The sequence below is a fragment of the Pristis pectinata genome, chromosome 3, assembly GCF_009764475.1.
Source record: "Pristis pectinata isolate sPriPec2 chromosome 3, sPriPec2.1.pri, whole genome shotgun sequence".
Taxonomy (NCBI): domain Eukaryota; kingdom Metazoa; phylum Chordata; class Chondrichthyes; order Rhinopristiformes; family Pristidae; genus Pristis; species Pristis pectinata.
The window spans coordinates 106925529-106951173 of record NC_067407.1 but is presented as its reverse complement, the minus strand read 5'-3'; the positions used below and the strand labels follow the sequence as shown (position 1 = coordinate 106951173).

General features: G+C 37.6%; 1 protein-coding gene across 1 annotated transcript in view; it reads left to right on the top strand.

The window, feature by feature from the left end:
- Positions 1-25645, top strand: part of ints7 (integrator complex subunit 7) — a 48618-nt gene that overhangs the window by 4966 nt on the left and 18007 nt on the right. Inside the window, exons 5-14 of the mRNA XM_052010888.1 lie at positions 299-345; positions 3239-3438; positions 4301-4423; positions 6676-6793; positions 8832-8963; positions 11737-11834; positions 18031-18270; positions 19202-19339; positions 21559-21765; positions 24707-24901. Coding sequence (XP_051866848.1) covers positions 299-345; positions 3239-3438; positions 4301-4423; positions 6676-6793; positions 8832-8963; positions 11737-11834; positions 18031-18270; positions 19202-19339; positions 21559-21765; positions 24707-24901 — 1498 coding nt within the window. The remainder of the gene's footprint in view (positions 1-298; positions 346-3238; positions 3439-4300; positions 4424-6675; positions 6794-8831; positions 8964-11736; positions 11835-18030; positions 18271-19201; positions 19340-21558; positions 21766-24706; positions 24902-25645) is intronic.

Here is a 25645-nt window from a genome sequence, read left to right as displayed (position 1 = left end):
AGTACATCTAGACCTTCAGTGTGGCATTTACAGCTGCCACAAAGTTGACGGTTAAGAATAATTGCCTCTATCTTTTAGATAGGATTCATGCACACACAAACTGTATGGTTAATTGTCAGTTTTGTTGAGAATAACAACAAATAGTTCTTGCATGCACATAGGAAAATGTATTTTAAAAAAAGTAACATTTGATTAAAATTCAGAAGAACTTAAATTAATTCCACTTATTTTAAAATTTTGTTTTATCAATTTGTTAAATTTCTATTTGTGATTTATGACATTTGCATTTATACATTAGGGATTTTGCCACAGGAATTTGTAACAAAATTGGTGAAATGATTGAAGGTAAGATTTCATAAAATCATTTTTCAGAGTACTTATTATCTTTCATTTTTGTCCCTTCAGTTTATCCAATACTTTCAAGCAAATATTATGTATTTGACATTGTTTAGGAATTTTAGAGCCATATTAACATGCACATTATTAAGAAAGTGTTTTAATATTGGGTTCATTTAGCAAAATATATTTTTGAAAATGCTTTTGTTTTCAAAAGTTGTCCTGAACTAAGTTAATGGTACTTGTTTATTTATTACTGAGTAAATATACACACTTCATTAGCTTGCTGTTTCCACATGAGAAAAAAGACCAATGGGGTATGTGGTACAGGCTTATCTAGGTATCCATGATTATAACTAGATATACCTATAGGTTGATCCTTGGTTTGTATAATCTTGCTGGCAAAACGTCATTGCCATAAGACAAGTGAAAAAAAGAACATTTCCAATGGCTGAATCCTGTTAGTCTGAGCATTTGCTATAGAAGTATCTTGGATTTGCTCTTTTGAATTTGTCCTCTTTAATTATAAGTTAATTAATTAAGCTTAGCACATCCTCAGGAATTGAGGCAGTGACAGGATAATGAAACACTTTCCTGTGCTGGGCTATTCATTTTGATGCTGCTTGATAAGTAACTGCACAAGGAGAAGACTTGGATTCATCAAGAAAATGACAAGCAATTTTGAACACTGTCTTAAAGTTTTAAATGTGGAATTGAGGAATTGCTTACATGTAATTAACAATTCAAATAGATAGTTTCTGCAGAGTGACAAAGGTTTGAACCATCAAGTTTCTTGTTTCAAAGCTTCAGATTTGCAGGGTTCTCTAACATTGTCTATGTTAGAATATTGCAAAATGGCAGAATCCCTTTCCAGCTTACTCAAAAGTAAAATGGTGCAAAATGCTGGTAATCTGAAATAAACAGAGTGATGTTTCAGCTATTCATTCTATAGCTTATTTTGTTCAAGCATGTTTTCAGAATTTTTTTTTCCAGATGAGCTCTTGGGATCTATGAGCAAGTTTGGAGTCATTTGATACTGGTGGTCTTTTGGGCAGCACTATGGCCAGAAATTTCTTTAATTGTGGTTTTACATATGACTACAAAATTTGTGGCTTCTGGTTATTCGGCATCCAGTGGAGGACCTGGGATTGCTTGATTCATTGACAGTTTTAAAGAAATAAGCACTCACTTCAGAGATCTTTTTATGCTGGAAAAACTGTTTAGAGGATGAATTCTAACTTTATTACATGTAGAGAACAAAGTTTAATTCCTTTAAATACATTGTTTCATTTTCGTGTTTTTTTTATTACTGTTAAAGAATATTATTGGTTTATAGTGCAAGTCCAGATCTTTTAGACTCATTCCACCTCATAAAGGTGAACAGAATCACTTGGCAGCATTCTAACTGATCACATAAGTAACTTCAAAGAGGTAAACTGGCAGATGTAAATTGCCTGTATATCTTACTTGGTATCCATCTTAGTACTTGGTCACTTCAGTCTACTTGCAGATTATTTTTCTGATTCAAAGGACCTCTTCTATCTGAAACAAAACATATACTCCTTATTAGTTTAAAGGTGACTTAAGCATAGTAGTCTGATATTTAGTGTATCCAGAGTGAAAAATAAACCTGCGATAGCATTAATAAGCTCAATTTATTCCAAAGTCATCCGTGGTCTTTGGATCTCTTAAGTAGAAGGATGCATAACTTTATAGACTTTAAACCATGAATCATGTTTGGTCAGTTGTGTATAAATAGGAGAGGGGAAAACAAACTGACTAGCAGCAAAAATAGATTAATTAGTTTTCTGATTGCTGTTTGTATGACATTATTTTGTACAAAACAGCTGTTTTATTAAATTGAGTTTGAGATCATTATCCATATATGACACTGAAGTCTTGGCAAAATGGAAGAAGTGGCTTGAGGTCATTTGAGTATGATGAGGAGAGATTGAATGAACTAGGCCTATATTCTCATTTAAAAGAATGAAAGGCAATCTCATTGAAACTCTCAAAATGTTAACAGGATGTTAATGTTAACAAGCTGGATGCAGAATGTTTCCTCTGGCTGAGGAATCTAGAATAAGGGACAGTCTCAGAATAAGGGCCCTTTAGGACTGTAATAGGGAGAAATTTCTTCACTCGGAGTATGGTGAATCTTTGGACTTCTCTACCCTGGGGGTTTATGGAGGCTTAATCACTGAGTTCATTCATAGGAGGTTAATTGCTTTCTGGATATTAAGGGAATTGAGGAAAATGGGGCTAGTGTAGAAAAATGATGGTGTGGCATAAGATCAGCCAAGATCTTGATGAAGGGCCTACACTGGCGATTTCTTGTGTTTCTTAATACATTTTAATTATTATTTGCATAGACTTGATATTCCAAACATAATTTCAATCATTCATCCCTTTGTGGTGTGGCGGGAGAACACCTAATATTGACAGGGTATTGGCAGAGCCCGTGTAAGTTTATTTGTTATGGAAGTGAACTGGGAATCCAGTTTTCTGGAATATCATTAGTATATTCTCATGTGCATTTGGGTTCTGGAGGAAACAAACTATCAGGCTAGGCTGTATTTTGGTAGTGTAATGAATATGAGTGAAGAAGACTACTTGCCTTTGGTATTATATTTTTGTTGTATTTGAAATTTATTCTAGGATTACAACTCAAGTTTGAAGATGAACAGGTGTACATTGATCTACATGGCAATGTGGTTGCTGTGTGGGGGGAGAGGGGGCAGGGGGAAATCCCTTTTTGATCCAGAATTTTACTCTAGTTAACCTCCACATGTTAGTTTTCAGATTCTGGGATGCTCTATGCTGTTAAGTCAAAAATGTTCTGCAGTTGCTGCATTTGAGGAGCACTAAAAGCAGGAATGAATAACTTAAACTTGCTTTCCAGGTTTGGCAACACCTGTGGATCTGAAGTTAAAGCTGATCCCAATTCTGCAGCACATGCATCACGATGCTGCCCTTGCATCCAGCACTCGTGTTCTCCTTCGGCAACTAGTGGCATTGTACCCTTCCACCAAGATGGTGGTAGTCACCCTGCATACTTTTACACAATTGGCTGCATCATCACTGGTTGATATCCCAAAACAGGTAAGAGTTATCTTTCAAGACCTTATATTTATTAGAAAACCACCAGTGCAATACACTTTGCTATTTAAATTCAGTATGTATGTAGCCTGTCTAATTCTCTGAAAAGTTAATGGTGGGTAATCACAAGCAGATAACCTGATATTTCTGTCCTGTTAAAATTTCTCAGTGCATCTGTCTACTCGGGATGTAGGAGCAATAAACTACTCTTAATATAAAAGATCCAATCCTTTTGTTACTAACTGCCTTCAACTTTCATCATTCTACATGGTTATTTAGGTAGCAGTGTAAATGGTACATGAATTATTCACATGTTTATGACATTGAACGTGGTGGGATATTTCTGACCCTATAATATGCTTAAGGTTTGGCTTTGAAAAATAAGTTTTTAATAACTATATTGAAAAATGTGGTCAACCACTCTACCCATGATGCCACACTCAACTACAGTTGAAGCAATTAACTGAGAAGACTGAATAAAAAGGGAAATATGGTTAAGTAACTAGAATTCAAATCTGAAAATTTGCAGAGCACAGCAAGAAATTGAGAAGCTTTGTTTGTTCTAAAAATGTGAATAAAAGCACATGTGAAATTTAAAGGTATTTACGTTCTTATGAAAGGTCATCAACCTGAGGTGCTAACTTTTTTTGCATCTCAGTTGCTGCTTGACTTGCATTTTCAGTATTTTCTGTTTTAAAATATTTTGGGGAATTTTATTGTAGGTGGTGAAAAGCATTGGCGAAAAAGTTTTATGAAAATTTTCCTTGGAATTTATTTTAATGAACACCTTTTATAGTGGTTTAGCATTGCAAATTTGTCGAACTGTAACTAATTTGTTTCTCTCTAATCACCATTGTTGGAAAAGATTCAGCTTTTGCTACAGTATTTGAAAGAAGACCCCAGAAAAGCTGTGAAGAGGCTTTCTGTTCAGGACCTAAAATTGTTAGCTAATAAAACACCACATATGTGGAGCAGAGATAACATTCAGGTAACTTCAATTTTAAATTTGGATATGAATATAGAGAAATGATGGACTGAATTAATTTGGCATGATGCTTTCGTGAGTGCATGAGCAATTTGTTAATTGTCCTAAGTATACCTAATCTCACCTAGCTAGGTACTCTTTATTTACAGTTATTTACATAATCTCTTTTTAGCATGGTTTAGAAAAAGTCTTTCACATACATAATGATACTTTTGGTGTGAGTTCTTTGTGGTTTGTAGCAAACTTTCATTTGGGTTTTTGTGTTCCTTTCTTGAACATGTGCATGTTTTATATCCAGGAGTGACAACAAGATAAATGTTGGTGTTTACCAGTTTAGAGAGGCATATCAGTCTGGCTTGGTAATAATACATTATGGTTTCCTCTTTACCTCCTATGTGTAGCTTAAACATGCAACCTCTGCAATCCCTGTTTATTATTTGAAAGTTAATAAGGTTATTTTATCCTGAACAATTTGACTTTTTTTGTGTGACATTAACTCCCCAAAATTTTTTTGCTTCCATGTAGTCAGACTGGTCATAGAATCATACAGTACAAAGAGGATGTTCACCTCACTAATAACCCACCCACCTGCCTCACCAGGCACCTCCTGTCGTATCTGAGAGGGTCTGTTTGTGGTTCCCACATTGGCCTCGTCCATCATCTCAGAACCCACAAAACTGAATAGAAACAAATCATCCTTGATCCTACGGACTGCTAAAGAAGAAGAATAGTAGAAAGGGGGCTATTCGTGTCTTTTCTCCTCCTTTCACTTTCCAATAATAAATTCCTTGTTAGAAACAACTGGTGAAATTTGCTTCTACCATCCTTTCAAATCATGGACTCGATCATAACAACTGTCTGTAAAATTACTTTCTTTCCAATTCCATTCTCGTTCTTTTGCTGTTTTGAATTTTGAATCGGTGTTTTCTGGCTACCATGCATTCTACCAATGAACACAATTTCTTTATATCTACTTTTTCAAAAGAATCAGTGCTTTTGATAAAATTTATTAAATCTTTTTAGTACTGTTGTCTCCTGTATTGAGAGGATTTTCTGCTCATCTACTTTCTCAACATGACTTAAATATCATTAATCTGATACCACTTTAACAGATCTCTCTTCCACCATCATCAAAGACTAGAGTGAAGTGCTCAAAACTGGGTCTTGTCAATTCCATCATCATGGTTCAGCAGAGCTTCTTTTACACTTCATCCCTCTAAAATCAAGAACCTTTTTTACTTTTTCATTAGAGTTTTATTAAGCGTAACTGCCACCTTTTGAAGATTTATACGTGCCTCCCCTGATCTCATTGTTTTGGCATCCTCTTTAAAATTAAACCATTCACAAAATGTTTTTTTGTGGGAGAACCATAAGCACTGCAGTGATTGAACAAGAATTTTTTTCTCCTTCTTGAACAGTAGGCTTTTAAAAAAAATAGTGTTCTTCGCATCTGGAAGATGCTTTACTCTTGTAATCACCCCACCCTCCAGTGGCTGCCCTTTATCTTGTAGCATTAAGTTAAAAATCTTTGTCTGTGCCATAAAATATCTCTTCTGTTTTTGCTTCACTCTATTGCTACAATCTTCTTCAACTTTTGTGTTTCCTCTCAAACTTTTGTGCTGATCTTCAATGCATCCATCCTCCTTTTTCCGCATTATTAATGGCAGAATTCTTAACTGCCTTATTTATACACTTCTAAATTCCCTGTTCTAAGACTTTCTGATGCAATTTGTTTTACAAATCTTTTTGATTCTCCATCCTGAGCACTCTCTGGCTTAGAGTATGTATTTTTATGCAATTTCTGAAGAGTCTTGGGATATTCATGCAAAAGTTACTTTAGAAATGCTAGTGCTAATTATATACAGGCGATTGCAAAAGATCTTTTTACTTTTGCTTGATAGAATATTAACAATATTTCAGTAAGGGTAATTTGTAATTAACCAGTTATTTTGATAACTTTTCCTCGTACGTAAATGCTTAATGTTTCAAAGGATTTAAAGCTGCCTGTGTATTTTAGGTGTATTAATAATGTAGCTCTTTCTAGGAGCTGACAATAGTATAAGGGACCCCTTGCTGTTCTTTATGATTCTATATGTAATCTGACTACACAAAGGCAACGAAAGCTTTAGGGAGCTGATACTGCATCTGGCTTCATAACATACTAAATCTCTTTGATTCTGCTTACAGTATTTAGCTGTTAAAAGCTTATCTTCCCAAGAACAGAATTATAACATGCTTTTCTTTTCTCTGTTAAGTCACTGTGTGAATGTGCCCTTCAGAGCCCTTATGACAGTTTGAAATTGGGCATACTTTCAGTTTTGTCCACATTATCAGGAACCATCGCAATGAAACAGTACTACTATAATTCACAAGGTAAGGCCACTGACCAATTTTACTTAACTTTTCATTAATGTAATCAACTGTGTGAAATTGCATTCTCACACATGGAAAAGCACTAAAGTCTGAAACAAAGAATGGAATCCATGTGTCATTGTGAATCTTTGTGGACCCATTGTTAGAAATCATCAGCCAATAAGTCACACCACTTTAAAGTGGCCAGTATTTTCTTAACAAGAAAATTGTGTTTACTGAAGCACAACCTACAGGTAGTAGAGATCGTACTGTTAAATACAGGACCAAAATTATTATATATAAAAATTTTTCAATGCTCATTTATTCTCCTGAATGCGGATGGAGCTCTTAATCAGTAGCCTTAGGATGAAGTCTAGTATTTCTGTGGTGATATTTGATTACTATGGTATCAGGGAAAGTAAATTTTGGTCCTCGGGTTGTTTGATTGTTGAACGCATTATTAGATAGGATTCCCATGTGAGAAAGGTCGTGTTTTGAATTACAAGGGCTTAGAAGATTGGTAGCTGGGATGCCATAAAATCTTGGACTGGAAACAGGAAAAATCAGGATGTTTCACCCTCCTCAAAGCTACTTGGTCACTCTTTTAACATAAGAACATATGTGTAGCAGTAGGCCATAAGGTGCTTTAAGCCAGCCAGCTCTGCCATTCATCAAGATCAAGGCTGATCTTCTACCTCAGCACCATTTTCCTTGATCCCTTTAAAGCCCCAAAATCTATCAGTTTCTGTCTAGGGTAGAGAATTCTGAAGTTCACTGCCATCAGAGCAATGAAATTACTCCTAGTCACAGTCCCAAATACCCCTTGCCCTTATTCTCAAACGGTGCTCCTTGATTCTAGGTTCATCAGGCAGGGGAAGCATTCTCCTTGCACCTAACCTGTCGAGCCCTATAAGAGTTTTGTATGTTTTGATGAGGTCTCTTCTCATTCTTCTAAACTCTTCTCGTATGTCTTATGGTCTTGTGGTCTAAAGAATAAAATACCAGCCTAATACATCACTCATATGGCAATCCTGCCATCCCTGGAATCAGTTTCGTGATCTTTGCTACATTCCCTCTATAGCATATACATCCTTTCTTTATTAGGTAAGACCTAACCTGTACACAAAACTCCAGCTGTGTCTAATTCCAGTAATATATCTTTACTCCTGTACACAAATCCCCTTGTAATGAAGGCCAGTATACCATATGGCCTCCTCATTGCTGCTGTATCTGTATAAGCACACCCAAGTCCCTTTGAATATAAACATATTATGTGCTCCAAGATGGATGACCTCTTTATGTTCCATCCATTATGTTCATGTTCACTCCATAAACCATAGAAATCCCTTTGCATCTACCTGCATACTCGCAATCCCACCTAGTTTAGTACCATCGGCAAACTTGGAAATATGATACTTTTCTCTCCTCAGCCAAATCATTGATATAGATTGTGAATAGCTGGGGCCCAAGCTCTGATTCATTGTGGTACCCCACCTGTCCAACAGTCCTGCCATCTCAGGAGTCAGTCTGGTGCACTTTCCTTGCAGTCCCTCTGAGACAAATACATCCTTTATTGTGACCAAATCTGCACTGAATACTTCAGGTGTGGTCTCACCAGAGCCTTGTATAATTGTAGCAAGGCACCATTGCCCCTGAGGCCTTGTAGAAAAGGGCTATGTACTATTTTCCACCTTAACTGCTTGCTGCATATGCATGTTTGCTTTAAAGACATGTTTTCGACACTTCACACAAATACCTACTGAATCCTTTTGGTTCTGGGGATTATTGCAACCTTACAGACATTTACATTTCTTTCAAAGAATTTTTATCAAGAATTCAGTCCAGCTGTATGTTGATAAAATATCATTGAAACTGGTAATTAATTTGGGTTTAATCAAATATTTGATGGTTACATTGCAATGAATTTGTTTCTGGGATGCAGGTGACTTAAAAAGCCCTTATTCTGGTTATTTTATTTTTTGATGTAAATACGTTATTTGACTGCCTGATTTGTATGTTGTTGATGGAAATGCTGTTTTCCTTTCTCTTTATTTAAAAGGAAACACAACTACTCCAGCACATTCTGACGACCTGATAAAACTTGCACAAGAGTGCTGTTACCATAGCAACTGTGCTATTGCAGCTCATGGTGTTACTGTTCTAACAAACATTGCATCCTGCTTGGAAAAAGGTAACCTAGAAAAGATGAACGTTAGCCTTTATATTTCTTTTGATTGATTGCAATGATTTTGAGTTCTTTGTTCCAAATTTAGATAGAATAAATTTTTTTTGTATCTATGAAACATTGAGAACAAAAATTATGCCTTATTATTCTTAATGTAATTAACTCTTGAGTAGGTTCTGGAATTCATTTTAAAATCATTGGGAAAAAATCTATGATTAAATAGGGGAATCTAAATAACTGTGGTTTATAATGGAAATAACTCATAATTAGTGTACCATTTATAACAACATTTTCACAGTTGAAAGTTGACAACCTCACAATCCAAATTTTATCCAATGAGTGGGAAGAAGGAAGGAAATAATTCATGAGTACTGGCAGCCAAATTGAACTGTGAAGGCTATTATATATTGTGGAATATATTTTGCAGTGAATATTCTGTTTGTACTACGGATCTAATATAAAATTAATTTTTGTTATTGATGTTTATCATCAGCTGAAATATCACTTTTGCAGGCAGGCAAAAAAAATGCTTCATTGATGGTCACAATTGTAATATGCTTTCATTACTCAGAGTCATAAAGCACAGAAATGGGCTCTTCAGCCCACCATGTCCATGCTGACCATCAAGTGCCCATCTATACTATTTCCATTTTACAGCATTGCCTTCTATGCCTTGCCAATTCAAGTGTTTGCTAGGCACTTCTTAAATGTTGACTGTTTCTCCTTCTGTCATCCCCTTGGCCAGAGAGTTGTAGATTTCAGTACCCTCTGGTGAAAAAAGAATCTGCATCAGATCCTCTTTAAACCTTCTATCTCCTTGCTTTAACCTATGCCCTCTGATTTTATACACCTCTGCTATAAGGAAACGTTTTTATTTACTATGTACCAATACCGTTCACAATTTTGTATAGCCCAATCAGCCCGCTGCAGCCTGTGCATCTCTCCTCATGACTGAAACTCTTCATCTTCAGGCAACATCCTGGTGAATCTCCTCCTGAATTTTCTTTTGACAAATAGATGAAAGGAAATTATGGGCAGATGTAGCCCTAACAACCATATATTTAAATATCCTATCTCGGAGGATGTTTAAGTTTCTAGCTCAGTGAGTCACTGGCATTCAAGACACTATAAATAAACCTGGACTAGTATAGTGCCAGTAATAGGAATGTGCTTAATTGCCTACCCTTTCCTTATTTTAAAAGACAGCATTTGTTACAGTGGAAAGGGAAAATTGATTTCCTGTGGCTTTTGATATTAAAAAAAAACTTCAAAATAATAAACAGATTTAAAAAAATACCCATTTCCTCCATTTATATTCCATTTAAAACATTTTCAATATTTGGCTTGCAATTCGTAGTGTGTTTTTGCTTCCAATATCATTTTCTCTGCTTTGTGATTCCATTATTTTGCAGAATGTTTATTTCAGATATGTCTTCAATTTGTGTCTGTTTATAAATTATACATTTACTCATCAAAGCTTTGATTTTGATTCAGAAATTGTAATTTTTAAAAATTAAATGAGTCGTTAACTCCATCTTTAAGAAAACAAAAGCAACTGAGTAAAGGATGTCATTGAATTAGGCATGGAAGTAGGCATAAACAAAAAATAGTGGAAACCCCAGCATTAAGCATGGGAAGAGTAGGATCAAATTGGGTCAGAACTGAGTTTGAAAGTAAAAAAAAAACTGGAGATGCTGGAAATCTGAAATAAAAAGAAACTGTTAAATGTTTCAAGCCTCAGGTCTTTTGCCAGAACTGATCTTGACTCTGGATCTCGACACAGATGTAGCTTTTTCAAAAGCTGTAATCTGGCTTGTTGGTAACATTACATTAGCTTCTTAATACTTCAGGGGTCATTTTTGTGCAAGTTGATATGAAAGCTCTGAGGATGTTTTAGAAAACAATAACTGATGATCCATGAAGTATTCTAATGTCACTGATGTACTTAAATTTTTGATATGTGCTTTAGAACTCCTGTGCTATGGGGTGAGGGGTGAATGGAGAATACCTGGAGCAATCAATTGATGAGTTTATTGTTTTAGGAACTCCTTTTTAATGTGTTTATAAAACATCATTTTGGCAGAATGTAATTGTGGGATTAGGGTACTGAAATTCAAATAGGCAAAGTTTTGCACAGAACTTAATAAATATAGAGGTAGGTAATTAGAAGACTTCAATTCTGACCAGCAAGCTGGAAGTTCACCTTGATAGATACTGTAAGTATTGTTTATAGAGATATTCTGTCTAGTATTGTAGAGACTGCAATGTAGAAAAGTAAACATGGTTTACACAGGTAAATAAATTTAAGTAAAATGACATAACTGAATAACAAAGGTTTAACGTAAAGTCTTTATCTCTGTTTGTGGTACCATTCCAAATTGTGAAAATTGACCATTATATCAGTGTATTGCATAATATTTTTGATGTTTAAAGCAGGCATTATCCTACACTGGCCAAATCAAAATATATATTATAAAAATATGCAAACTGATATTGTGCCTGTAACATTTGAGTTGTCTTCAACAAGGCAAAGTCAATTTCTGTGCAGGAATGTTCAGTAGTTTTTTTTTCTTGAAATAGCACTATTTTGAAGAAAGGGTGTTGTATGGGCAGTATTAGCCCTGCCTGCTTCTGCCCCAATCTCCTCCACAGTGGCCTTATTTCAGTCTAGGACATAACAAGAGAATGAAATGCATGACAGCTGAGCAAAAAAATAGCAAGATCATGTTTTTCCAGCAACACAGTTTGTAATCATGCTTGGAATCTTTTCACTTTATAGATTTTTTGGCTTTGGAACAAGATGCAGTTTTTGCTCTGGAATCCCTCCTTGTTCTTTGTAGCCAGGAAAGTAATGTAGGAGCACAGAATGCTTTAAAGGTAAGGAACACGATCTGCTCGTGGGTGAATTGATGCCGTTATGAGAACTGTTTTATCGTAGGTGGGTTATTTTTGTCTTCGCAGTACTGTTTGAAATGACAATGACAGTACTGTTTTGCCGTCTGTTTCAGTTACACAAGATGTGCAGAATCACAGAGTGGCTACAGCACAGAAGGCCATTTGGTCTGTTGAGATCAGCAACCAACCTAGTCCCACTTACCACTGTGATCCCATTGCCCTGCAAATTCTTTCCTTCCAAATATTTATTCAGTTTCCTTTCTGAATGCTACAGTTGAATCTGTCTCCACTATAACTTCTGGCAGTGCACTTCAGACTCTTGCTACTGGCAGCTTAAAAATAACTTTTTGTCATGTCACCTGGTTCTTTAGTCAATCGTCATTCTCTGTCCTCTGGTTATTGCTTTTCCTATGAATCTACACTGTTTATACCCTTCATAATTTTAAATTCCTCTTGAATCTCCTCACATCATCCATTCCAAGGATAAAATCCCCAACTTCAATTTATCCACTTAAAGTCTTTAATCCCAAGTCATTTTTCAGTTTGAGTATTTTATTGTATAAAGGGATTTTCTTTATTTTTTTGCCTTAGCAGCACTTTTCATTGTGCTCAGAGGACATTGCTTGGCCCGATCAAAGGATGTACAAATGCTGATAACAAGGATTACTAGTATTGCTTGTCCCTAGCTTACAAAAGGGCAACTTGCCTTTAGCAAAGTTATTTAAATTGAAATTTCAATAAAATAAAGATTATAAGGTTAATTGCTTCTTGTCAAGTGCTCATTCAAGCTTAGTAATATTATCTTCCTTAATCACATCTGAATCATGGCATATTAATAGACTAGAAAGTAATCTGGGGGCTAGGTGAGAAGGACGTTCAAAATTGAAAATGTTTCCTCTGGCAAATGAATTGATTTAGAGGTCGCAGATATTAAATAATTGCTGAGGTGCGAGACTAATTTTTACAGCTTTTTGAACAGAAGAGGTTTAGGCACAAGATAAGGCCATCTGCTGCGCTGTGCTATGAAAAACTGAAGGAAAGAGAAAAAATGCTATATGGAATGAAAGGAAACTGAAGATATGAAAAGAGAATGGGAAGCAAGAAGAAATATTATTTTAACAAACATGCCTAGAGCTAGAGGAAGTGGGTGAAATACTTCGCCAAGGAGAAGGACATGGATGATAATGAGATCAGGGAGGGGCATTCTGATATTCTAGGGCATGTTAATAGGAGATTGCCGGGGCCTTGACAGGGGTGTTTGCATCCTCCTTAGCCACAGCTGAGGTCACAGAGGACTTGAGAATAGCCGATGTTGTTCAACACACACAAAATGCTGGAGGAACTCAGCAGGTCAGGCAGCATCTATGGAGGGAAATAAACAGTCGACGTTTTGGGTTGAGACCCTTCGTCAGGACTGGAAAGGAAGAGGGCAAAAGCCAGAATAAGGTGGTCAGGGGAAGGGGAAGAGTACACTCAGGCAGGTGATAGGTAAGTCCAGCATCGTAGGCTGAAGGGCCTGTACTATTGCTGTAATGTTCTATGAGAGGGGGAGGGGGAGATGTAAGAAGCTGAGAGGTTCTTGCATCTCCCTTCCCCTACCCTCCTACCTTTCACCTCTCTCCTGGACTCACCTATCACCAGCCTGAATGTACTCTTCCCCCTCCCCCAACCTTCTTATTCTGGCTTCTGCCCTCTTTTCCAGTCCCGATGAAAGGTCTCGGCCTGAAACGTCGATTATTCATTTCCCTCCACGGATGCTGCCTGACCTGCTGAGTTCCTCCTGCACTTTTTGTGTGTTGCTCCAGATTCCAGCATCTGCAGAATCTCTTGTGTCTCAGCCTATGTTGTCCCTCTGTATAAGGAGGGCAATAGTTACAAACCAGGAAATTTATAGGCCGGTGAGCTTTGTATCAGTGCTAGAGAAACTATTGGAGAAGATTTTTAGGATAGGATCTACTTACATCTGGAAAAACGTAGGCTTATTAAGATAGTCAGTATGACTTTGTGCAGGGGAGGTCATATCTTACAAGCCTGACTGAGTTTCTTGAGGAGTTGACAAAGATGATTGATGAGGGTATGGTGTCAACATGGACTTTCATCAAGCATTCAGCAAGGTCCCTTAGTAGACTTGATTGGCCATAGAAGCAGAGGGTAGCAGTGGAGGGGTGTTATTCTGACTGGAGGTCAGTGACCAGTGGTGTTCTGCAAGGATTTGCATATGTATGTGTGTGTATGTATATATATATATATATATATATATATATATATATATATATATATATATATACAAACTTAGCTGAAAATGTAGGTGTGCTGATTAGTAAGTTTGCAGATGACGTGAAAATCAGCAGAGGTGTGAAGTGTGAGAAAGGTTGTCAAAGGATTCAACAGGATGTAGACCAGTTGGAAATGTGGGCAGTGAAATGTCATTAGGAGTTTAATGTGGGCAAGTGTGAGGTGTTGCACTTTGGGAGGTCAAATGTAAGAGGAAAGTAAATGGCAGGACCCTTGGGAGATTCAATGTACAGAGAGATCTCGGGGTGCAAATCCATAGCTCTTTGAAAGTCGCAGCACAAGTAGACAGGGTAATAAAGAAGGTGTATTGCATACTTGCCTTAATCGGTCAGGGTGTTGAGTATAAAAGTAGGGAAATCATACCGTGGCTGTAGATAATTTTCTTCGGCCACATTTGGAGTATTGTGTGCAGTTCTGGTCACTGCATTATAGGAAGGAATCAGAGGCTTTTGAGAGGATGCAGAAGAGGGACACCAGGATGTTGCCTGGATTAGAGAGTATAAACTATAAGGAGAAGTTGAACACACTTGGATTGTTTTCACTGGAGCGTCAGAACTGAGGGGTGACCCGGTAGAAGTATAAAAAATGATGAGTGCCATGGATAGGATAAATAGTCTTTTTCCCAGGATGGACATGTCAAATACTAGAGGGCTTAATTTTAAGATGAGAGCGGGAAAATTTAAAGGAAATTTATGAATTAAGTTTTTTTCTATACAGGGTGGTAGGTGTCTGGAATCCACTGCCAGGGGAAGTGGTAGAAGCAGGTACAATGGCAACATTTAAGAGACAGGAACGTGAACAGGCAGGGGATGAAGGGATATAGAACATGTGCAGGCAGATGGGATTAATTAACATTGGCATCGTGGTTGGCACAGACACCATGGGATGATGGGCCTGTACCTGTGCAGTACTGCCTCATGTTCTGTGAGTGATAAACTTGGATACATCAAACTGTGGTAGTAAGCAGTTGCTATGTTGTCGAACTTCAAATATAAATCTGCAATAATCTCTCATTACTCTGTTGATGAAGACACAAAACTCTTGTAACTTTGCTATCAGCCGCCACTAATTGTAGTTGAATTGGGTGCCAATTTACTCTCGGCATTAATCGTTCTACTTTAAATTGGCCATCAGAGGGCATAAACAATCCTGGGAAGGCACTCCATCTGTTCCTTTTGCTCTGCATCTGGCTGAACTTGCCATTTATAAAGGTACCTGAAATTGAGAAGGGAATGTTATAATGAATCATTGAACACCATAATATATCTCCCCTTCCAGTCATTTAAGAGAAACACATTACTACAGTAATACAGATACGGCAGCGCTCATCTCAGATTTCATCATACAGAAATTTGAATTGTTCTGAATTTTTATGTAAATCTGTTCCCTTTTTAATACAGACCCCATTTAGAAAATCAAATACACAGAAATGTTAAAATTTCAGACTGTAACCATTTGGATGATATAGTGCATAGACAGAACAAAACCTCTCCGTGTAATTGACAGCAGCTCCATTTGTTTCCCACTCCAATTCCTTTTTTTTCCTCTCTTTTTGCTCCTTTCGACTGGTTCTCTTTACCCTTTACTCTTCTCTTTCCCCTTTCTACTTCATCTCCACTACTCACTCACCTTCTGTCCTAATGATTTGGTAGCCTCTAGCTATAGCTGGCTTTTTATGCCGCCTTCTCGGGAAGTGAGGGAATTAGTTGGAAGGCAGTATTCAAGAGCATGCAAGTGAAGTGGCTGAGAAGGATGGAATAGGGAGGTCAGTATTGCAATGTGACCAAATACAGTGGGCTCATACGCCTCCTCAACCCCACCTTAAGTTGGGAGTAAATGGACTTGGCTCAGGAAGTTGGAGCAAGGAAACTGGAGACTTCCATGACTGGGAAGAATGGGATTGGGATGCTCCGACTAAGAGAACACAACAGTGACACCGTCATCTACCTTGACCTGGGAAGAAGTCCGAGGATAAGAAGGAGCTAGTAGAGACAGAGTCAACAGCAAAATGCATAATTTTCTCTCTTCATTTTTTGTTGTTTTCCTAATAATAAAAAATACAGAACAAATATTACCTCACTGTAATATTACTGCCCCAACAAGTATTATAGGCTATTTTCAAATTATTACTTCTGCATTTTGTGTTTGAAGCCTGATTGTGTTGGCATTTGAAAAATGGACATGCAATTCTGGGCCTCCATCTCTGTGCGTAGTCCCATTCATCAGAAATGAGCAAACTCCGTGGCTGGGAGCAGTGGTGGCAAATCCAAAGCCTGCAAGTCTATGGTGTATGCTGGGCAGAAGCCAGTCCTGCTGGATAGGAAAGGCAGTCCACTTCGAAGTATGGTGAACTCTGATGAGGATGGTGGTAGACCACCGTCCACTTCGAAGTATGGTGAACTCTGATGAGGATAGTGGTAGACCAAGAGAAATTGAAGTAGGCTGAGAAAATGGGCACATAGCGATGGATGAAATTTAACATGTAGAAGTGAAATGTGATATTTTGGTGGAAAGGACAGGGTGAAACAATATACTATAAAAGGCACAATTATAAAGTGAATGCAGCAATAGAGAGACCCAGGTGTGTATATGCCTAATTTATATATCGCTATGAACGTGACAGGGCTGGTTGAGAATGTGATTATAAAAATGTATCAGATCTTAGACTACATAAATAAAAGCATAAGAGTACACAAGGAATTTACAATACTCCTTGTAGAACAATAGTTAGGCTACAACTGTAGTATTGCCTCCAGTTCTGATCATGACACTTTGGGGAATGACTTTAAGCCCTGAGGGAGGATGCATTAATGTTTCAGTAAATGCTTCCGATTGGAAGGAACATGCATTATGCAGATCGACTGGGGGGAACAACATTGGTATTGTTCTTAGAGCCAAGAAGGTTGAGAGTTGTTGGTTGTGCTCAAGAAAATGAGGTCCAGACAGAAAAAGAGGGACATTTTTCCCATTGGTGAATAGGTTGAGAGCCAGAGGATACCTGATTTGAAATAAATGCATCTTAAATAAAAATGTTTATTTTTACACACAGCAAGTGTTTGACAGTCAGAATGTATTGCTTGATACAGGTGCAAGCCAATTCATTTATGGCTTTCAAAAGGAAATGGATCAGTATACACAAAAAAAAAGCCAGGCCTCATAACAAACAGTGGGGAAAGTGGGACCTGCTGCACTTCTCTGGCTGAGAGCTGGTAGAATTTCAAGGCCAGAAATGCACAAATCCAGCTGAACTTAACAGAAAGACCTCATCGTTATTTTGTGGATCCAGCCATTTGATATCCTGTCCAAGTTTGGAGATCTCAGCAGGGTTTTGGAGGAAAGACAGGATCGCAGTGGGGAAAGTGGGTTTGGGCATTGTAGACTGGGGCAGGGAGGAAGAGATTTGGACATGATTGGTGTGAGAGAGGGATGGGACAGGCTAAAGACTTCCTTGATGGGCTGCAGGATAGTGGAGAGGAGGGAAGAATGCTCCTCCCCTTGGCACACAATTGTGGTGGTACACCACCAGAAGCCAGTAGCCATGGATTGAAATTGGACTCCCATTTGCCCTGTGGGAACTTAATGTGAAATGATTTGCCTTTCTGTGTTGGAAATCTCGGAAGCCACACTGTCCTCGACTGCGAAGATGGCTATGCGTGATAGAAAATGTCATTCTCTGGTCCTTTCCAGTTTGTGCTGGGAATTCAAGTGCCAATTTATGCTGATTATTTTAAAAAGTTTTATTTATGTTGTAAATAGGCAAGGTGTCTGTGCTATTGATGTTTTCATTGGCACTCATATGAGAACTAGTATGTTTTTTGAAGAAATTGGTGTATTTATAGCTTTGAAATTGTTCAGTTCCTTGTTTTTTTTTGTTCTTACACAGACTGCATTTACCTGCATGGTGAAGCTGATGTGTAGTCGCCCTCACCTGAGCCAGCCAGTCGTCGAATCCCTGCTGACCCAACTACATACTGCCCAGGATATCGCTCGGATTCCAATGTGCCACTGCCTTGCTGCTATAGCAGTGCAGTTGCCTGTCTTAGGAGAGGGAATGCTGGGAGAGCTCATGGAATTGTACAAGATGATTGGATTGTCATCTACAGACAAACAGCAAGAGCTTATGGTAAAAATCTTCAGATTTATTTACTGGGGACATTTCATTTGTAAGGAATGTGTACTACAGGGTTTGGTGTTATTCATTTCATAAAGAAAATTATGCTCCTGTAATGGAGTTGATGGCAAGTAGAATCATGAGCATCATAACATTTTGCAGCATGGTAAGTTACCATTTAGCTCAACGTACATGAGCCTAGTTCTGAAAGACCACCAAATGGCACCTGCCCAAATGCATCAAAAATATCCATAGATAACATCTACTTTGTATCCTTTTATAAAATTTTATCAGAACTTTCGTTTCTTTTTATAAATCCATCCTGATTGATTAAATGACTTTAAGTGAGTATTTCATGCTGTGTTGAGGTGCATAATCTATTTGCTATTGACTTATTAACTGAATTATTATTTGGTGAATCATTCCATTTTTTTTAGTTCTTATAAAATAAAGTAAGAACTTGTTTCAGAATATTTCAAAACAAAGACTTAAAAGATTTTTAAGGAGAGCCAATCTTTGTTCGGTTTTAAAGAGTGAATAGTGAGCCTTTGATATACAACTCTCCTGTAATTAGACAAATATGACTTCTTCATTGTCAAAGAATGTTCATGTTTTCCTTACTAGGAATTTTCAGTTCAAATATAATTGTTTTTTTTCCCCAAATGTAATGGCTACATTGTGTTTATGCCTCAAATTATCACTGCAAAATTAAAAGTCCAGACCAATTTGACCTGTCTTCAAATTACATATGATTTCAGCTTTTGGTCATTGAGTGTAATTTATCCTTAAGTATGTATCGAGTTATGCCTGATGTGCTCAGGTGTAGAGCTGGGATGTTTTATGTTAAAAGGTGTTACATAAATGCTAATTTACTATTGACTTGCATTTTTAAAAATTTTGTATCCATATTTTTAATCCACCAACTCTTTCCTTTGCCTTTCAGGTAGCATTGGCTACAGTCATTTTTGTAGCTAATCAGAAAACTATGTCTACTGATGTTAAAAATGTGATAAAACAGCAATTGGAAAATGGAGCCAATGGCTGGACAGTTTACAAGATTGCCCGTCAAGCATCCCGTATGGTGAGCATCTTTTAAATTAATCTTCAACACTTTATTTCAAGAAATTAATTATACCTAAGGAGTAAATGTTGCTACCATTATTTAACCTTTCAAAGTCTGAACTGTGAGAAGAACCCAAGGAGCACCTCTCTCTCCCAAAAATAATTTGGAAACTGGAAAAGATGCCCTCTGGAGATCATTTGTCTGCCTGGTAACCAGAGAATTCATTTGGTATTATTCTCCATATTGTCCCAAGAGGTAAAGGGCAACTGTTTGGGCCATTTGATTTTCTTTTCCTCACTCATTTTGATCTGGCTGTATTTAAACAGCTGCAAGTGGAATTACCATTCTATGTCTTGTGCGTTGTCCTAACTTCTCAAAATCTCCATCACCATTCTCTTTCCATTTCACTCCTAAAAACAGTGGTTTACTTTTCTGTCCATGAGGGTCAGGTGGTGTGGTTAAAAATTCAGTATGACGGTGAAATTGACTTTTTCCACTCCTGCAAGGGGGTGGGTTTAATGTAGTATGATACATAGATTGGAAATAAACCTAGTCAGTATTATTCGCATCACCCATACTACTGGTATTTCAGTTCATGATTTTACTAATCCTATTGCAGCAGAATAGGCACGCTGCATTGTAGAGCTAGTGTTCTTTAGATTGTAAATAATAGTTTCATCCAGGAAGAGTAGGGGTTTGTGTGTATTAACTTTAGCCACAAAGCAAAATTATTTGTTCATTTCCTTTTGCAGAGCACTATGACTGCACATCTGTTATAGAACATATTTAAGTGTGGCATGAGACTACTAACCATCATAAGAGCACATTTACAGGGACAATGCTTAGCTTGTTAAATCTTCATCCTATGTTTAAATTGGCTTTGTTCCTATCATTTGTTCATGGATCAGATCTTGGGCAAAGAAACCAAATTAATTCCATCCCTAATGTATGCTGTGAAAACTTTCTTTTGGTTATTAATTAAAACATAGTGGCTTATAACTTGTTATTGTACAAGATCAATATAGTGCATGGATGTTATTTCTGATGTGACCCTGTTGTTTCAGGCCTGGAAGCCATAAAGATTAAAGTGCAATTAGTTTCTCAGTCTTGTATTCTCCATTGTGGTGTGACAAGTTCAGTGTTGGCTGTAAATGTTTATACCAGTTTAATTGCAGCCTCTAGTGGTAGATATCAACCAGTGCAGTATTGTTATAGGATAGAACATAGAAAACCTACAGCACAATTCAGGCCCTTTGGCCCACAAAGCTGTGCCGAACATGTCCCTGCCTTAGGGATTACTAGGCTTACCCATAGCCCTCTATTTTTCTAAGTTCCATGTACCTATCCAAAAGTCTCTTAAAAGACCTTATCGTATCCACCACCGTTGCCGGCAGCCTATTCCACGCACTCACCACTCTGAGTAAAAAACTTACCCCTGCATCTCCTCTGTACCTACTCCCCAGCACTTTAAACCTGTGTCCTCCTGTGGCAACCATTTCAGCCCGGAGAAAAAGCCTCTGACTATCCACACGATCAATGCCTCTCATCATCTTATATACCTCTATCAGGTCCCCCCTCATCCTTCACCACTCCAAGGAGAAAAGGCTGAGTTCCCTCAACCTGTTTTCATAAGGCATGCTCCCCAATCCAGGCAACATGCTTGTAAATCTCCTCTGCACCCTTTCTATGGGATGTTCTGAACAGTTTGATCATCTGCCAGTTTTTTCCTCTTTACTGCTTGAATGTTTCGAAGTTTATTTTTGGTTCAATTTGAAGCATTTTCTTAGTTTTTGTTAGTCATAGTCACAGAAGTCCATGGTCCAGAAACAGCCTTTGGCCCAGCACATCCTTGCTGACCATCAGGTTCCAACTAATCCCATTTTCCTGCACTTGCGTTACCAAGGCATTTGCAGGCTATGGCCCAAGTGCTTGTCCAGATACTCATACAGGCAGTGTGTTCTTGGCACCAGAAGCATGGCAACACTTGCAGGCTGTCCCCCAGAACATTCTACACAAAAGATGCATTTCACTGTGTTTCGATGTACATGTGACCAAAAGATATATTGTCTTTATCTGCTGCATAGGAGAAACAGGAGTAATAATCAACCTACAATATAAAGCAAGTAATGGTTATGTGCAACAGTGTACCAAAGGAGTAAATAGAATTTGGACAGCAATCCTTTCTACCAATTTGCAGATATTCCCTTTGACTGACTTTTTGGTTCTGGTATTTTCAGGGAAACCATGATATGGCTGGAGAGCTCTACCACGGCTTGTTAACTCAAGTGGCCTCTGAACATTTTTACTTCTGGCTAAACAGCTTGAAAGAATTCTCGAAAGCAGAGCAATGTCTGGCAGGCCTACAAGATAGCGAATCCAGTGTTGCACTGGCTTGTATTGCAGAAGCTTTGAAACACTACCAGAGGGGCATAGCTTCTTTGACAGTAAGTTTAAAATTTTACATTTTTCTCAGTCCCAATTATTTTGGATTTGTGGTTGCAGAATTGATGGTTCACAATTGCTTTGTAACTTGTTCAGAACAGTTGGCATCTGATCAGTTTTTCTGTGTGTGTTGAAGAAGATACTTTAGAAATCTAATTCACAACCAAAGAGTGACAAAACACTTTTCTGGGCTCTTTACATGTCAGAAATATTCTACATGGAACAGTTGGTAGTGTGGGAAAGCCAACTTAAATTTAACTGATCAAAACACCAATTTGAGTAGGGTTGTTTTTTGTTTGGAATTGTTACTTTAGAGTTTTAGCTAGGATAATGACAAGTAAAACAGTAATCCTTAAAGTCCATTCAAAGTACCCCAGTGGCATTGTACAATACAGAGGAAGGCTTGAGGAAATGGAGATACTAGCCATCTCTTAAACATGATAGGTAAGCTGAGGACTAGAGCTTGCCAGTGTTAGAAATTCTTTTGTCAGCATTATCCTGGGTTCAATGGTGCAGGTCACTCCTGTAAACAGACCCAGCATCTTTTGTGCCCTTAGCAATAGTAGAACTCACCAATATTGTCCGTTCATTGTATTTTCATACAAATGCTCATGTTCATGTGGATTGAATAAATATTTAGCAGCAAAAGCCAAGATGAGTACATAATGGTAATAACCAGACTCACCCAAATTCAATTTGCACAATTTGACATAATACAAAATATGCCACACATGCATCTAATTTTCATGCAACGTTTCAGATCTCTGCTGCATTGAAACTTCACACACCTTTTCATTTAAAAAAAATACCATCTGCAATTAGATTTTTTAATTTTGTAAGGCTGCAAGATATAGAAGCAGTTTGTGGAGAAAAGAGACAGAGGCAAGAAACAACCTGGAGTGCTGTACAGGCTTCCTAATTTCCTAATAATAGTACAAAAGAATTAATCTGAGTTTGTCAGAAAAGCACGACAAATCATGAATGTAATCTACATCTGGACTGGGAGAAAAAAAAGTCAATGGGCAAAGCAAGCCTAGATGAAGAGCTCTGAATTCTGGATACTTTCTTAGGAGAGCACAATCTGAAGCTAACCAGAGAGCAGGCCATTTTAGATCTGATATTGTTCAACAAAATTGGATTAAATTAATGACCTCAGTGAAGGTGTCATACTGAGGTAGCAGCAATTTTAATATGATTGAATTTCACATTCAGTTTGAGAAGAATGGTTCCAAGGCTGGTATTTTAAGATTTAAATAAAGACAATTAAGGGCATGAAATCAGGGCATGAAATCAGAGCATGCTGAAGTGAACTGGCAAATTAAGGGATTGGTCAACAGATGCAGTGGCAAACATTTTAGTGGATCTTTCAGAATGGAGAGATTCCAAATAAGAGAAAAAAAAATTCCATGTGGAAGACCCATCATGTGTGACTAACTTAAGAAAGTCAGAGATAATATAAAATGTGAAGAAAATGTTTAATTCCACAAAGATGTGGCTGCTCAGAAGATTGAACAGCATGTTTAAAAAAAACTAAAGACAGACAAAAATTACAGTATGCGATAAAGCTTACCAGAAATATAAAATTAGGTGGTATAGATATTTAAAAAGGCCACTCAGGGGGAGGGTAACCAGACAAAGTCAACATCGTTTTCTGAAAGGGAAACCTTGTTTACTGTAGCTCTTCAAAGTAGGAACATGTATGATGATTAAAAGAAAAAATGGGTGGAGGTACTATATTTAGATTTCCAAAAAGGCGTTAAACAGGTGCCATAAAGGTTATTGCAGAAAATAAAAGCTCATGGTGTAGGAGTTAACAAAGACGGCCAATTTTCTTTTCATGTCAGAAGAAGTGGTTGGCAAAAGAAAAAGGGCCTTTTCTTGGTTAGCAGGTGCACCACAGGGATTGGTGCTAGAGTCTCAACTTTATAATTTACATAAGTGTCTTGGATGAAGGCACTGAAGTATAGTTGCTAAATTTGCTTATGATAAAAATAGGAAAGCAAGTTGCAAAGAGCTTACAAGGAGGCAAAGAGAGATGGGTTAATTGAGTGGACAAAAATCTGGCAAATAGTACAAGTGGGAAATGTGTCAATGCTTTACCTGCCATAATGGACAACTCACTTAAGAGATTGCAAAGCTCTGAGATAAAGGGAATGAAGTGTTCTTGTATACGATTTGCAAAAAGCTGGTATGTCAAGTAATCTGGAAAGCTAACAGTATTTATTGCTGGAGGTATAGAATACAACAATAGGGAGTTATTTAGCACATTGAGATCATATCTGTAATATTGTGCACAGTATTGGTCTTCTGGTTATAAAGCAGGATGTAAATGTGTTGGAAGCAGATCAGAGGAAGTTTACTAGACTAATACATGAAATGGACAGGTCATCTTGAGGGAACATTGGACTGGCTAAGCTTGTATCCACTGAAGTTTAAGAAAGCAAGAGGCAACCACATTGAAACATACAGTATTCTGAAGGGTTGTGACAGGCTGAATAATGGAGAGGATGTTTCCTCTTTTGGGAGACTAAAATGAGTTGCCCATGTAAAACAGATAAGACAAACCTAGGAATTGTCAGTTTGTGAAACTATCTTCCTCAAAGGGCAGTGGCAGTAGTGTCTAATTATTTTTAAGGCATAGTTGTTTAATTCTTGAAGAAGGTGAAGCAGAATACAGAGTTAAGGTTGCAGTCAGATCAGCCATGATCCAAGTAGTGGAGCCAGGCTCAGGATGGTCAGACTACTCCTGCTCCCAATTCATGTTGTGTGAAGTGTTCTGTACCCTCTCTTGCACAGACTACACCCTCAGACACATCAACTTCCTAGTCTGTTTGATTTTATATAAATATTACATGATGTACAAAATTTATGAAAGGTGTAGCAGATTTTCTAATTTATAAAATGATTTGACAGCATAAATGTAAACTGTTAAATGTTTTTCAGGCTGCAAGCACACCTACCAATCCCCTGACTTTTCAATGTGAATTTGTTAAACTAAGGATTGACGTGCTCCAGGCATTCTCACAGCTGATCTGTACTTGTAACAGCCTGAAGACTAGCCCTCCACCTGCAATTGCCACAGCAATTGCTATGGCATCAGGAAATGACTTGCAGAGATGTGGCCGTATTACCAACCAGGTATGTATATGTTGAGGAATGGTCTTGATAGTTTGGAGGATCTTTGAGAGTCAAATGATTGAAGTTGTATTCTAAATCCAAAGCAGCAGCTGGAAGTGGTTCTGAACAACTTGCCAAAGAGTTAACTTGTGCTTATATTCTCAGTTGTATCTATACATTTTTACATCACTAAAATACTTTAAATAATGCATTTCTTATCAAGATGATTAATTATGGTTTTGTCTTCCAATGATATGAAATGCACAGTTGCCATTTCCACATCGTTCTGAGTGTCTAAAACAAAAACAAAGTGCTAGAAATTTTCAGCAAGTCAGGCTGTATCTGTGGAAGAGAAAACAGAGTTAGTGTTTCAGCTTGGAGATCCTTCATCAAAACTGACCTGAAATGTGTTTAATATGGTAAGGAGCAAGGCAAATTTGATATGAACCTAAAGTTACAGAAGCTGATTATGAACAGTTATCTCCAGTTGACACTCCACTGCAGGAATGATGCAGTGTCTGCCTTTTAGGTCTGTGGATTTTAAATATCCCATGGCACTATTTCATGAAAACCATGGCGATTATTCCCAGTGTGTTGATCCATAATTACTCTTCAATCAACATAACAAAACACATCTTATTGCAACACTGGAGTTTAGGGAATTTTGATGCACACGAATTGACTGCCACATTTCCTACATTGCAACAGTAACTACACTTAAAGTACTTAATTGGCTGTGAGCACTTTAGAACATCGTTGAAGTGC